The 15807-nt window shown below is 38.0% G+C and overlaps 1 protein-coding gene across 2 annotated transcripts in view; it reads left to right on the top strand.

Annotated features, from left to right (window-relative positions):
• Nucleotides 1–15807, top strand: part of LOC133563236 (growth arrest-specific protein 2) — an 83280-nt gene that overhangs the window by 16534 nt on the left and 50939 nt on the right. For both annotated transcript variants that reach the window (XM_061917256.1, XM_061917255.1), the window contains exons 2-3: nt 1911–2072; nt 5271–5398. In XM_061917256.1, coding sequence (XP_061773240.1) covers nt 1928–2072; nt 5271–5398 — 273 coding nt within the window. In that variant the 5' untranslated portion in view covers nt 1911–1927. The remainder of the gene's footprint in view (nt 1–1910; nt 2073–5270; nt 5399–15807) is intronic.

Here is a 15807-nt window from a genome sequence, read left to right on the forward strand (position 1 = left end):
CACTTTTTTCCAGTCTTCCTCTGTCCAATGTCTGTGTTCTTTTGCCCATCTTAATCTTTTTCTTTTATTGGCCAGTCTCAGATATGGCTTTTTCTTTGCCACTCTGCCCTGAAGCCCAGAACCCCGCAGCCGCCTCTTCACTGTAAATGTTGACACTAGTGTTTTGTGGGTACTATTTAATGAAGATGCCAGTTGGGGCCCTTTGAGGCGTCTGTTTCTCAAACTAAAGACTCTAATGTACTTATCTTCTTGCTCAGTTGTGCAACGCAGCCTCCCACTTCTTTTTCTACTCTGGTTAGAGCCTGTTTGTGCTGTCCTCTGAAGGAAGTAGTACACACCGTTGTAGGAAATCTTCAATTTCTTAGCAATTTCTCGCATGGAATAGCCTTCTTTTCTTAGAACAAGAATTGAACAAGAGTTTCAGATTAAAGTTCTCTTTTTCTGGCCATTTTGAGCATTTAAGTGACCCCACAAATGTGATGCTCCAGAAACTCAATCTGCTCAAAGGAAGGTCAGTTTTGTAGCTTCTGTAATGAGCTAAACTGTTTTTAGATGTGTGAACATGATTGCACAAATGTTTTCTAATCATCAATTAGCCTTCTGAGCCAATGAGCAAACACATTGTACCATTAGAACACTGGAGTGATAGTTGCTGGAAATGGGCCTCTATACACCTATGTAGAAATTGCACCAAAAACCAGACATTTGCAGCTAGAATAGTCATTTACCACATTAGCAATGTATAGAGTGTATTTCTTTAAAGTTAAGACTAGTTTAAAGTTATCTTCTTTAAAAAGTACAGTGCTTTTCGTTCAAAAATAAGGACATTTCAATGTGACCCCAAACTTTTGAACGGTAGTATATATATATATATATATATATATATATATATATATATATATATATATATATATATATATATATATATATATATATAAACCTTTATCTACATATACAATGACAATATGAATTCCCTCAGTGGCTAGGAGACACAAGCAGTAGAAAATGGATTAGAAAGGACAGATTTAAAAAAAATTAAAATAAAAAGTCTTAGCATCGCCACCCTGTAAAACTGGTGCTAAAAAAATCTCACAGGGCATCTTCACTTACACTCTTCATTGGCAAAAAGGACCCGCTGTCCCACTCTGCAAGAAAAGGACCAGGAGAGTCTGCAGGAACCAAGTCATTCAAATTCAGACATACAGTACATACACACCAAGGAAAACAGCACTATACTAATAGATAGATAGTACCTTATTGATTCCTTCAGGAAAATTAAAATTATACTGTATAATAGCAATGTATTCATACACAACATTCTGTGATTAGTCTGCAAGCATGCAAAAATGTGTAGTAATCCTAACACCAGGTAAAGTTTATTACAAACAGCGAATTTGCCTTGCAATGTCAGCGCAGCCATGTTGCTTTCAAATGCAGGCCAGAAGTTTTAGTGGTGGAATTCCCAGCTTGAAGCTGCAGCGTCAATAGGGGCGAAAGATTTTTGCGTTATACTTAACACTTGGCAAGGCTGGATATTATTGAAAAGCCATGAGAGTCGCCTCCTTCAGTCAATTAAATTACATTACAGTCGCTGAGGAAAAGTTAAATAGTTCTGTGAATATTGATGGGAAGTGCATTCCTTGGCCAGGCTGCATTAATAAGGCCTGCTGCCTCGTTCAGTTTGTTAAACTGACTTAAAGTACACATGATGGACTGACTGGAAGGAGCCATTTGTTTTTCCGTGTTGTTTGTGCAACATAAATCCAACTGAATCAGAATCAGAAATACTTTATTAATCCCCAGGGGGAAATTTGGGTGTTATCGTTGCTCTTCATACATACTCTACAGTAATTAGGAAATTGCATTTTATGTTTTTGGAGCATGCACTTCCATTGTGTTTTCTTCCTCAGGTTTTCCATAGAGAACCATGTGCAGCTCACTTAGTCCCAAACATCCAAGCAGCCCCGGCCTGACAGACATGCAGCAGTACCACCAGTGGCTGGCCAGTCGACACGAAGCCAGCCTGTTGCCCATGAAGGAAGACCTTGGCCTGTGGCTCACTAGTATGCTCGGTGAGTGCTTCACATTTTTGACTATTTTATTATTACCGGTTATTGGTTTTCATAAAAATCTCAAAAATTTGTATTTTAACCAGTAGTATTAATGTGAGCTAATGTGCAGGGGATCAATTTGGAGTAATGGAGTAATCATTCTTGTTCTTGTGTTATACATTCTACTGTTCACTCCTGTTAAGCAGCAAGGCATTGACAAATGTATGCATGAATAACTCAGTGGCACTAATTTATAGGGGACCCATGGTGATTTTACTCTACATTTGAAACTCTTTTTTGTGGTCAAGATAATATGTATCGGAAATGCTTTGGTTTAAATTTTGCTTCACAATCACTTTTATAACTCGTATTTTGGGACGGCGTGACGCAGTGGGAGAGTGGCCGTGCGCAACCTGAGGGTCCCTGGTTCAATCCCCACCTAGTACCAAGCTCCTCACGTTTGTTGTGTCCTGAGCAAGACACTTCACCCTTGCTCCTGATGGGTGCTGGTTAGCGCCTTGCATGGCTGCTCCCTCCATCAGTGTGTGAATGTGTGTGTGAATGGGTAAATGTGGAAGTAGTGTCAAAGCGCTTTGAGTACCATGAAGGTAGAAAAGCGCTATACAAGTACAACCCATTTATCATTTATCATTTATTTTTTGAAAAAATCTGCAAGATTTTCGATTCTGGAAGTGTTCCCGGATTGCCAATCAAACCACACACCATTTCCTCCTAAAGTATCATAATTTATCTTTTTAAAATGTACACTTATATCTTGAAGTCGCTATTTTTTTTTTCCAGACATGGTCGAAAATAAACTTCATAAACATGATAAAGATTCACCCGGTCACAACAATAAGTAGACCTTCAGGGTCGGCAATCGATTCAGATTCTTTTAGGCCCATTACTGTCACTACATGTTGCATGTTGGTGTTATTATGCACATACAATGATAAGATTAGATGAAAATAATATTTTAGTTTATCTTTTTGATGTTTTCTTTATAGTCCGAAGCAGGGAGCTATACTTAATCAGGACTCCTCTTCCTCCTATGTGGGAAATCGCAACAAGCCGCTGCCCTACCAGGGCACAGAAAATTTGTAGAGAGTCCTCCCACTCCCAACAAGGACTGTTTTCACTGCTGGACTGTACAAAGAGGTTCCGCTGCCTCCGTAGCAGAACCTCCAGGTTCTGTAACAACTTCTTCCCCCAGGCCATAAGACTCTTGAAGGCATCATAATAATTCCTCCCAAAAACGGATTAACTCGCTGGAATATAAAGACAATAAAACATACATCCATAAACGTCGATGCATATGCAAAAGTGCAATATATTTATCTGTACAGTAAATCTATTTATATCTGCACCTTATTGCTCTTTTATCCTGCGCAACTACAAGCTAATGCAACAAAATGTCATTCTTATCTGTACTGTAAAGTTCAAATTTGAATGACAATAATAGGAAGTCTAAGTCTTAATGTTTTAATAGGTGCTTCCACCTCGCACTGACGTCACAACGAAGCCAGACTGCAAAACCATGAAAAAAGAGGCATCCAAAACTGCCTGCAATTTCATGCCAAAATGCATCAATCCTATGAATTGACGCTTCGGCATTGTTTAACAGGAGTATCTAACATTGAGAAAAGATAAGCCTCCTTTTAATATCAAATCTATGTGTAACAATGTTCAACATTCAATGCCCATTGCCTCTGTTAAAATACTGCCTCTCAGTATAGCTTTTGTGAGTGAGTTCAGCATGTGGACTTTACATAAAAGCTGTTTTTGCTCGTTCATATACAGCATGCAGCGCTTGTAGACAAGAGATGGGAAACGTGAGAATTTTTAAGGATGCTGATGTGTGGTGGCACATCATCAATGTACAGTTCATGCCAAAAGTCTGGACACCTTCTCATTCAATGGGTTTTCTTTATTTTCATGGCTATTGTACATTGTCACTAAAGGCGTCAAAACTATGAATGAACACATGTGGAGTTATGTACTTAACAAAAAAGGTGAAATAACTTAAAACATGTTTTATATTCTACTTTCTTCAAAATAGACACCCTTTGCTCTCAGTACTGCTGTGCATACACTTGGCATTCTCTCAATGAGCTTCAAGAGAAATGTTTTTCACTTCACAGGTGTCATAGTTTTGATGCCTTCAGTGACAATCTACAATGTAAATAGTCATGAAAATAAAGAAAACACATTGAAATGAGACAGTGTGTCCAAACGTTTGGCCTGTACTGTACCTTTTGAAATTCTCTGATTTCACTAGAAGATTGTAGAAATGTGTGTGTGTGTGTTTGTTTGGGACAAGAATGCTGCCTGCCTTGTATCTGCAGGTGCATTGGAACCAGCTGAAGGCATCCCAGTGTTGCCATTAAATAAGTGCTATTAGTTTAAGCTGCCTTCTGAAGCTTGAGTGCATGTAAAGCTCCAGGGAGTGTTGTTATGCTAAGCAGCATTTAGGTTGGAGTAGTGGTGAGGAAAAAAAAATCCAGCGTTTGAGTGGGACCAGTACACTTGGTCATATTGATGAGTCATGTGGCAATGGGAGGCAGAGACATTTATAAGACTGAGGAGCCAAAATGAAATGCTTCTCAACCTCTCTGGGATAAATGATATCCTCTCACAGCAGGAGTTGACGGGAGCATGTGCATATACTGTAAGTCAGAAGCTCGCTGAGTATTTCTCAAGACTACAATCTCTTTTTCTGGGTGCGATACAACATTTGGAACTCATTAAATGCTGTGAACCCCCAGATCCCCACTATAAGAAACAGAAAGGATAAAAAAAAAAAAACTTTCCACAGACACCCCCTTGCCACCACCTCCTATTTCACGATGATCTCACTGGGAAAGAATGCACCTCTGGAAGTCAGTCAATTTGAAACCACATGTTGATTGCCAATCTACAGTACAGGATAATAAGGCTTAACTGTGCAGGTTTAGATGCCCACTTTGATTTGTCCATTTTTGCCAACCTCATAATGAAGCACCTGAAGGTGCCTTCATGTAAAAACGCAGTGAACATGTGCAGATTAACTCGAGTCAAGCTCCATCAGGTGTGTATAGTCTCGAGAGCCATTACTCGCATCGCATACTGCTTCAATTGGGAACGGACTGGATATTTAATCGCTAGTCACATTTTTCATGGTGATTTTCCTACTCTGTTGGATGGTCCGTCTTTTTTTAACTTTATGCGTCTCCTGGTCAGGGCTGGAAATCACCGCAGAGAGCTTCATGGAACGCTTAGACAACGGCGTCCTCCTGTGCCAGCTGGCTGAGACTCTACAGGAGAAGTTCAGGGAAAGCAGTGGATACCTGCCTCTCACTGACAGGAAGGTACAGTAGTGCACCTTGACTATCACATGATTCAGCAATGCCAAAGTTGACTAAGACACAAAATCACTTTCAAACCCATTCATTTGTGGCAATCCAGATATATGATGCATTTTGTCTGCCGTGCAAACCTTAGCCATTCGTTAAGCAGACAAAGCAACCTCCCAAGCAACTGTCATGAACGTACAACTTCTTTTTTGATCCGGGGGGGGGGGTTGCCTACATATGCGGTCCTCTCCAATGTTTCTCATAGTCATCGTCACTGTCACCAACGTCCCACTGGGTGTGAGTTTTTCCTTGCCCTTTTGTGGGCTCTGTACCGAGGATGTCATTGTGGTTTGTGCACCCCTTTGAGACAGTTGTGATTTAGGGCTATATAAATAAACATTGATTGATTGGTTGAATCTAATTGACTGGGGACAGATTGCTCTGCACGACAGCAGTCAGGATTTATTGACTCCATGTAGTTCAGAGACAGATACAGGCTAATATTAGGTTTCATTCATTTTGATCAATAGAGACTTTTCATATTGAACCTCACGCTCAATAAATGTCCATATGGTACCCGACAGAGGAAAACAATGAAGGTCAATTAAACCGTACTCTCTGCTGCAACAACTCTGCATTTAAACATTGCAGCAAGAAAAAGACTGGGAACTTGGTATGGGGGATGTGGGCAGCAGCTTGTGGCATGCGATAATGAAAAAAATACATCTGGCAGGGACACTTAAAAGATGGAACCCTACATCCCCTGTGGAAAGTGACAAAATAGCATTTCTGAACACAGGGCCCTTTTTTGTTTATTAACATTGGTCCGTATGCTCAATAAGATAACTAACCCAATAGACCAGGGGTCGGCAACCCAACATTTTGAAAGAGCCATATTGGACCAAAAATACAAAAAACTAATCTGTCTGAAACCACAAAAAGTCAAACGCTTTATGTAAGTGTTATAATGAAGGCAACACATTAAGTAAGTGTCTCAGAGGGTTATATAACTCCTGGAAATTACTGGCTTAAAACTGCCAAAGGTATAGATGTGTGTGCCCAAGTTAAAGGAAAGGACAGGCTGTCTTCTTCTAATGGATTTATTACAATCTTTGCAAGCTGGTAACGTTTGCTGTGGTCTGGAACAACATGGTAACATTTGCTGTGGTTCGGAATAAAACGGCACAAAATTAGAAATACAGCCAATATCACATACAGATATTGTGTCATGAGACATGCAAATATACATTAAATACACAGAGGACATAAGTAAAGGAAATTAAATGAATTCAAATATACCTACAAAGGAGGCATAATGATGGAATATGTACACACAGCTAGCCTAAATAGCATGTTAGCATGGAATATTAGCACTCCACGCAAGTCAGTAACATCAACACAGCTCACCTTTTGTGCATTCACACACAGCATAAAAGGTTTGGTGGACAAAATGAGACAAAGAAGAAATGTCATTAAACACATCATTCTGTGGCAGCGACGGAGAAAGTTGCACACGCAAACAAGGGCTGGGCGATATGGTCTTTTATTAATATTGCGATATTTTTAGGCCATGTCACGATACATGATTTATATCTCGATATTTTGCCTTTGCCTTGAAAGAACACTTGATGCATATAATCACACCAGTATGATGATTCTATGTGTCTACATTAAAATATTCTTGTTCATACTGCATTAATATATGCTCATTTTAATCTTTCATGCAGAGAAGGAAATCACAACTACCGTATTTTTCGGAGTATAAGTCGCACCTGCCGAAAATGCGTAATAAAGAGGGGAAAAAAACATATATAAGTCAAATTTTGGGGGGAAATTTCTTTGAAAAAACCCAACACCAAGAATAGACATTTGAAAGGCAATTTAAAATAAAGAATAGTGAACAACAGGCTGAATAAGTGTACGTTATATATTGTCTGTCTATCTGTGTTGGCCCTGCGATGAGATAGCGACTTGTCCAGGGTGTACTCCGCCTTCCGCCCAACTGTAGCTGAGATAGGCGCCAGCGCCCTTGCGACCCCAAAAGGGAATACGCTGTAGAAAATGGATGGATGGAACTATAGACATCCATCAGCATAGTCATCCCTCATTTATTGCAATTGATTGGGACCAGACATGACAACAATATAATGGATTCCCACGAAGTAGGATTATTAATAAATCGACAATTTCTATAGTTGAGCATAAAAAAATGTTTACAACCTTCCGAATTAGTTTTAAACCTGAAATAATACCTGTTTAGTGACCTTTCCATCAGTTTCCAATACAGTAGCCTTGTGTGCGTTCTATTGTAGATAGTACTGTATTTACTGGAAGCCCGGAAGATGCCATTGTTACGGCTATCGCCCGGCCACTACTATTTGTCACGTTCTGGGTTCCATCTGCTAAAACCACCAGCGTGTTAGCTGTTATATTAGCATTTTGTGTTATTATTGAGTGTCTTTATGGTCATTATATCCACATTGCTCAAGCCCAAGCAGTGTTATTGATGTTAATGATGAAGCGCATCAAAAGACTTTCTCTCTACTTTAGCCAGACAGCTGTTGATAGTTCATAGCATCTCAGTTAGTCTGATGTGCCGTGCTTACCAAAGTGGAGATGTGTTATTGATGTCCATCACAAAGTTGTTCTGTCAAAAGGTGGTCAAAACTTAATTTTACACCTAATTTTGGCCAAAAACATGTAAAATATGGTAAACCCCCCAAAAAACGGGATTCAGAGAAGCACGATGTAGCGAGGAATGACTCTAATTGCACTGACTTGTGTTTTTTTGGCCAAATTTGCTCAGCTACTTGTTCCTATACATGCCGTTTTTAGTGCTCCATTGTAATTATTGTAATTAACACGCACTCGGTTGTTTGCACGACAAACTAAAAACTGAGGTCTCTATGACCCTACACAGCCAGCCTGCCGGAACAGAACACCCAAAAATGACAATGAGGTAACTGTTTTACACACATGAATTTAACAATAGACAACTATAATATTTCCCCTATAATAGGCGTTCTAGGGGAAAAAAACATCTGGTGCAGCACTGCTTCTAATGAAGTATCTAATTACTTTATTAATGTTTCTTCAATAAAAAAATATTTAATTTATTGTTTACTATAATTCGTATTTTATAATTATAGAAATATAAAGTATTTATTGTATTATTATTATAAAAAAAAATTCTATTTTTAACTTTTTCATGGCAGGTTTGAAGGGGGCTATACTACATGTCCTCTTTATAGAGGCTATCTTTTGCATGATTCAACTAGTTAGTTTGAGCAGATATGTGGTGCTCATTACATGCTTCTGTTTGAGGAAGAAAAAATAAAACATCTGCTCGAGTTTCTGTTTAAAGTGCAAACGGGAAACACAAGACTCCTTTGTTGGCGCTTTGGTGCAAGTTGTTGATGTTTGCAGTGGTCCACGGCTGTGGTGATGATGGTGGGTCTCCTGATTTTGCACACATGTGAGGAAATGCTTGAGGTCAATGAGAGTAGGAGGGCACATGGCCTCCAGGAATAGAAGGGCTATTGATCACATCCAACATGTCCGAACAGAAAAGCAGGAATGTCTGCAGACGGTTGTGTCAGACATCCTTGATTAAGTGAACAAATGAGTGTATTATATTGTTGTCGTACAGGGAACATGTAAAGTGTTCTTCCACACTGAGAGCCACGAACAAAGAATGACATCAGCTATTCCTGCACATATTTAGGTTTCATTCAAGTCATGAAAGGACGCCGGACTGATCGTTATACATTACCGCAATAAAGCAAAATGTCCATCTGCGCTCAAGCTGCCTAATAATCTTAGGGGATGTGGGACTAAGTGATTCCAGCAGAGGAGAAATGATAAACTATACTTTGTGGTTGCTGTCTCGCCATCCTCCCCATGTGTCCTGCTTCTGTATCACGATAGAGGAGGATGATATTTCTTTTTTGTCATATTACCACCACGGGGTCCGTGCAGTGCAACCACATCATTATCTCATCTATTTTATCGCCGTCTGAGGAGCTGAGGTTGAGTACGTACAGATGTAAAGGGAGACGACTTGGGAATATGCAGCAGTTATTACCTGCACAAAGGCACAAAGAGGGGATTGTGTTCTCCGTTACGCAAAAACAAATTTTTCATCAAACTTTGTGGGAAGAGATGTTCATGTGACAAGCAATATATTCCAAGTCGATGCAAATCCAGATGAAAATATTTTCTATTTTTGCCGTATGAGTCACAATCAAACTATTTCCAACATCCCAAATGCAAATGGGAGCGCCCCATCCCAAAGTAACAAAAAAAAGCATGAAAATGTTAATTTACTTTAGTTTTTTTTATGTATTTTCTCTTTTTGTTCAAATAAAACCGTTCCCTCCACAAATTAATCATGAATAATGCAGTCCCAGTATCTTCTATCTTCTTTCATGTGCCAAACTCTATTGCTTGTTATTTTTTGTATTTTGGACTTGTATTGTGTTTTAACATAAGGGTAAAATTCAGTTCAGTTCAGTTCAGTTTCAGTTTATTTCGAACCTGCATAAGATATAATGTAATCCATTACACATTTCCAGTTGTTTCATTACAGCAAGTCGGAAAAGGAGTAGGAAGAAGCAGAGATTATTTAATCCTACCCCTTTTCATAACATAGCAATTTTATCCAGTTTCCTTGTTCTCTGTAACAGAAAAGTGATCAAATAAGTAATTAATAAATAATATATCATAGTAAGCAAGCAAATAATCAATACATAAATAATATTTGTCTCAATAAAAAAAACAAAGAAAAAAAGAGTTCAAGATGTTCATCATAATTCTTGTTCTGTGTATTTTGTGAACACTTGTAGTTTTAAAAGTCTCTTAAACTGAATCATATTGGTGCTTTGTTGGATTTCTTTGCTTAATCCATTCCATAATTTAATTCCACGTATTGATATGCTAAAGGTTTTAATTGTTGTACGTGCATACAAATGTTTTAAATTATATTTTCGCCTAAGGTTATCCATCCATCCATTTTCTACCGCTTATTCCCTTCTGGGATCGCGGGGGTTATATTTTTCTTAAATATGTTGAGAATAATTGTTGTACATTCTTGGGTAGCAGGTTAAAGTCTGCTTGGTACATCATTTGAGCTGTTTGCAAATGCACCAAATCATTGAATTTCAATGTTTGTGATTTAATAAATAAAGGGTTTGTATGTTCTCTATAACACACATTATGTATTATTCTAATTGATCTTTTTTTGTAAAATAAAATAAGTAATAGTCAATGTAATTTACCCCTTTGTTCTTTTATCTATATAGCAGAAGTCATCTGAAGGCACTCGCCACCAAGCAGGTCTAAGATAATGCATGTTCCTCCTTATACAGTACATTAAAGAAGACCAACTTTTAGACTTGTGGGCCACATTGGCCAAAAAAGTTTGCCAGGGGCCATGCTTTTGATATTATCATTACAGTAGACATTCATTTTTAGCTCTTAAATGGTTCCAAACCTGACCGTGAAAAATTAATTTCCGACGAAGTACGAATTATTAGTCAAATATTTTCATAGCTAGGACATAAACAAAAATCCAAATACTGTTTTTCACATTACAAGAACCACCTAGACATGAAATAACACCCACTTAGTCACCTTTTACAGTCGTTTAGTCAATACAGTAATGCTACCTGAAGCTGAGCCAATCAGTGGCCACGATACTGAACAGCGCACTCTGATTGGTTCAGTCTCATCTAATGGCTACTTGTGTAGTATTTTTTTTAGTTCAGTTAGTCTTTTCTTTTGCTAGAAAATATGTAGAATGTGCTGAAAAAAAAAAACCTATAAATCTGCGATTGAATAAACTGTATTATTATTATTATTAATTTTGGTATGGTACACATTTATGAGATGTATTATGTACAATCATGCCTGTAATATCATAAGATAATTTAGCTAAATAAGTTAAATAGATAAATCACCATAACTTCAGAACTGTATAAAGAATGTTACAATAACTCAGTTACAATTTTAAAACAATAGTCTTTATCTTTGTTATTATTTACTCTGACTCAGTGTGCTCTTTAATACTATGAGAACGTGTGTGTGCCTTGCTGATAAAGTTCACACCGCCGTTTAGTTCTGATTTAATACCAAAATAAAAAAGGGAAGTTTGCCAAACATGAACATTCATGTACTGTACATGACACCTTTTCCCTCCGCCATGCAGGGAAGGGATTGTACTGTGACTACAATAAAGTGCACATGAAAAAGGAATGTGAGATTTATGATATTATCATAAAATCATTCGACACTTCAGTTTGCTCAAGCATTAATTTGAGTACTCTATAGCAACTAAGCCTGAACAACACATACCTTTGTTGTTTAAGCGCCCCCACCACCACCAGACCTCCTCGGCGTTTTGCAATCAATCCGAAACATCAAACAACCATTATTTGTGAAACATGGTCAAGTGTGGGAAGAGAGTGTTTTCATATTACCCATCATACTTTGTAGTGGCATTAAATGGATGTAATTTTGATATGTGCAATGTACTTGGACATTTTTTAACAATGTTCACATGGAGTTTGTTACTTGTTGTGGAACGTGTGTGTTGACCTATGCTGTTTATGTCTTGTTCTTTTTTACCGCAACATGATTGTCTGGGTTGCTCCATATTAATCTGTACAGACCTGGCATAAATAATGTTTCTACCCGTATTTTCCGGACCATAGAATGCACCGGATTATAAGGCGCACTGTCGGTGAATGGTCTATGTTTAATCTTTTTTCATACATAAGGCACACCGGATTTTGGGGCACATTTAAAGAGTCATATTTGTTTTTTGTTTTCTAAATGGAAAACACTTCCTTGTGGTCTACATAACAAGTAATGGTGGTTCTTTGGTCAAAACGTTGCATAAATTATGTTTTACAGATCATCTTGAAGCCGCTTTCTGACAGTCACTTCATGATGCGACGTTTTGTGGGCGGTCTTATTTATGTGGCTCACCTTCGGCAGCGTATTCTCCCCGTCATCTTTGTTGTAGCGGTGTAGCGTGCAAGGAGGGGAGTGGAAGAAGTGTCAAAAGATGGAGTTAACTGTTTTAATGACATTCAGACTTTACTCAAATCAATAACGGAGCAGCATCTCCTCATCATGTGTCCCGTGAAAAACCGTCCGACCGCAACTCTCTAATAACTAAAGTTCCTTGGGTGAATAATGTAAAATCACTACATCGGTATGTTTTAGCGCTTGCATGGCAGATACAGTTTAAGTAAAAACTTTACACTACTTTATATTAAATATGGCAACAGTAGAGGATGAAAATCCCATAACAAGAAAATAAAGAAAAAGAAGCTCATCGACTACAGTGTCTCACAGACTACAAAGGCGGATGTGCAATTTTTTAGGATTTATGAAGATTCCAAAAACCGATCAGCAGGTAGTAGAAGGTAAGAAAAGTTGCTTTTGCTATTGCAAAACAAAACGCCGGATAATATGTCTTACCTTATACACACATCCTAATAATACTCATATGGTGAAGCACAGTACAATCCATCAAGTGGTGCGGCTTGATAGCTTACCAAAGTTGTACTGAAAAATTTTGATAGATTTTTGAGCGCCTTGTGTAATGTTCTATATATTTTCAATGTAATATATACTGTAAAATGTTGGTGTTGTTTACTTGAGTGTGTGTCTGCCCTCATAGTGCAGTCTGCACATATCTCTTATGTGTGACTGCCATCATATTGCAGTCTAAACGTATTGCTTACGTGTCTGACTGCCATCTACTGGTCACTGTTATCGTTACACCATGTACCAAATAAAATAGCTTCAAGGCCGGTAAGAGAAACCAGAATTATTCCATGTATAAGGCGCACTGCCGAATTTGAGAAAAAAAAAAAGATTTTAAGTGCGCCTTATAGTCAGGAAAATACGGTACATTTATCTTTTTGCTAACCTCCCTCATTGTGAAGCCAATGTGTGATCATTCCTAACATAATTACTTTGTCATTCTGAATTTTACAAATTTTGTTAAATCCCGTTCTAGCTTTGTAACATTAGTTTGTTTACTTCCTAATGTTTAGGATATCTTTACACAAGATTGACTAAGACTTCCTTAAACTACTCACTCATATAATAACAGTGTTTAGGAGACAAAAAACTTGAAATAAAACCTTTCTGAACATCTTTTTGAAAATGAAGGATGTAGAGTGTGCAAGTATGTCACATTTATCAACCAATTCCCAAACACAGGGTTGTTTGATAATCCCCAAGTTAAATATACATACAAGTGGAGACACATTACTACATAGCTCAAATTCTCAACACAAATATAAGCTGAGTAAAGAGAAGGTAAACAGTTGATGCTGGCCTGGTGTTTTTGCAGCTCTGTGTGAATGGGATCATCTAACAATGTGTATGTATGTGCATGCAATAAAAGAGAAACAATAGTCTAAAAGTACCCTTGCTGTCACAGAAACAATTTCATCCTAAAATTACCCGCCACAACACCATTATTTCAGTTTAAATGGTCTCGCTTGAACGGACACTAAATGTCTTGGACGCTTTTATTTTGAAATGATAAGCAAATTGCTGGGTTGCTGTCGCTCTGGGCTCAAGCCTGGTGGGGGAAAACCAGAATATTCATAGCAGGAAGTGGAGTGAATGCCGCAGGCAGGCAATGTTCTCGCCTGTGGAAATGATTCCAACAGGGATTTTGGCTTTAAAGTTTCAGAGTTCCTAAGATAGTCCGTCATAAGGAGATAAAAAAAAAAGTTCAACAAAAAACAGAAAAAAGGTAGCTGCTGTGTTATGTCTGTCATTCTCATCCAGTGGAACACAATCGCGTTTTCAGTGACCACTTTGTCAACGTCTGTATTAACCTATTATACAATTTGAACGCCTGTTTATGATTTGTTTACTTTTTTGATTGTTCATTAACTTACACATGTAATGGATTTGTGCATTGTTGGTGTATAAGGCAATGTTTAGCCTCAATACAACCTTGCAAAATAGTAATAACAAACTAAATGAATACATCTCCAATACAATAACCTACTGTTTATTGATATTGTTCAATATTGTTGGACGTGAATATTGCTGGACAATAGGGACACAACTTCAAAATGTAACCAAACATTACTACTGTAAATCTGTGTCTGTGTCTACGTGTGTTTCTGTAGTATATATATTTACATACACATTTGTGTGTGTATATATATTACAGTTTGTATTGGCAACACTAAATTGGCACTAGTGTGTGAATGTGAGTGTGAATGTTGTCTGTCTATCTGTGTTGGCCCTTGCGATGAGGTGGCGACTTGTCCAGAGTGTACACCGCCTTCCGCCCGTGTGCAGCTGTGATAAGCATCGGCACCTCCCGCGACCCAGAAAGGGACAAGCGGTAGAAAATGGATGGATGCACGGATATACAGTACAGCCCAAAAGTTTGGACAAACCTTCACATTGCAATGGGTTTTCTTTATTTTCATGACTATTTACATTGTAGATTGTCACTGATGGCATCAAAACTAGGACACCTGTGAAGTGAAAACCATTTCTTGTGGTCTACCTCTTGAAGCTCATCAAGAGAATGCCAAGAGTATGCAAAGCAGTAATCAGAGCAAAGGGTGGCTATTTTGAAGAAACTAGAACATAAAACATGTTTTCAGTTATTTCACCTTTTTTTGTTGAGTACATAACTCCACATGTGTTCATTCATAGTTTTGATGCCTTCAGTGACAATATACAATGTAAATAGTCATGAAAATAAAGAAAACCCATTGATGAAAAGGTGTGCCCAAACTTTTGACCTGTACTTTATGTATATGTATTTTGTATACAAAACCTGTTTCCATATGAGTTGGGAAATTGTGTTAGATGTAAATATAAACGGAATACAATGATTTGCCAATCCTTTTCAACCCATATTCAGTTGAATTCACTACAAATACAAGATATTTGATATTCAAACTCAAACTTTTTTTTTTTTTGCAAATAATAATTAACTTAGAATTTCATGTCTGCAACACATGCCAAGGTAGTTGGGAAAGGGCATGTTCACCACTGTGTTTCATCACCTTTTCTTTTAACAACACTCAATAAACCTTTGGGAACTAAGGAGACACATTTTTGAAACTTTTCAGGTGGAATTCTTTCCCATTCTTGTTTAATGTACAGCTTAAGTTGTTCAACAGTCCGGGGTCTCCGTTGTGGTATTTTAGGCTTCATAATGCGCCACACATTTTCAATGGGAGACAGGTCTGGACTTCAGGTAAGCCAGTTTAGTACCCGCACTCTTTTACTATGAAGCCACGCTGTTGTAACAAGTGACTTGGCATTGTCTTGCTGAAATAAGCATGGACGTCCATGATAACATTGCTTAGATGGCAAAATATGTTGCTCCAAAACTTGTAGGTACCTTTCAGCATTAATGGTGCCTT

This window comes from Nerophis ophidion, linkage group LG12 (genome assembly GCF_033978795.1).
Source record: "Nerophis ophidion isolate RoL-2023_Sa linkage group LG12, RoL_Noph_v1.0, whole genome shotgun sequence".
In the NCBI taxonomy this organism is placed as follows: domain Eukaryota; kingdom Metazoa; phylum Chordata; class Actinopteri; order Syngnathiformes; family Syngnathidae; genus Nerophis; species Nerophis ophidion.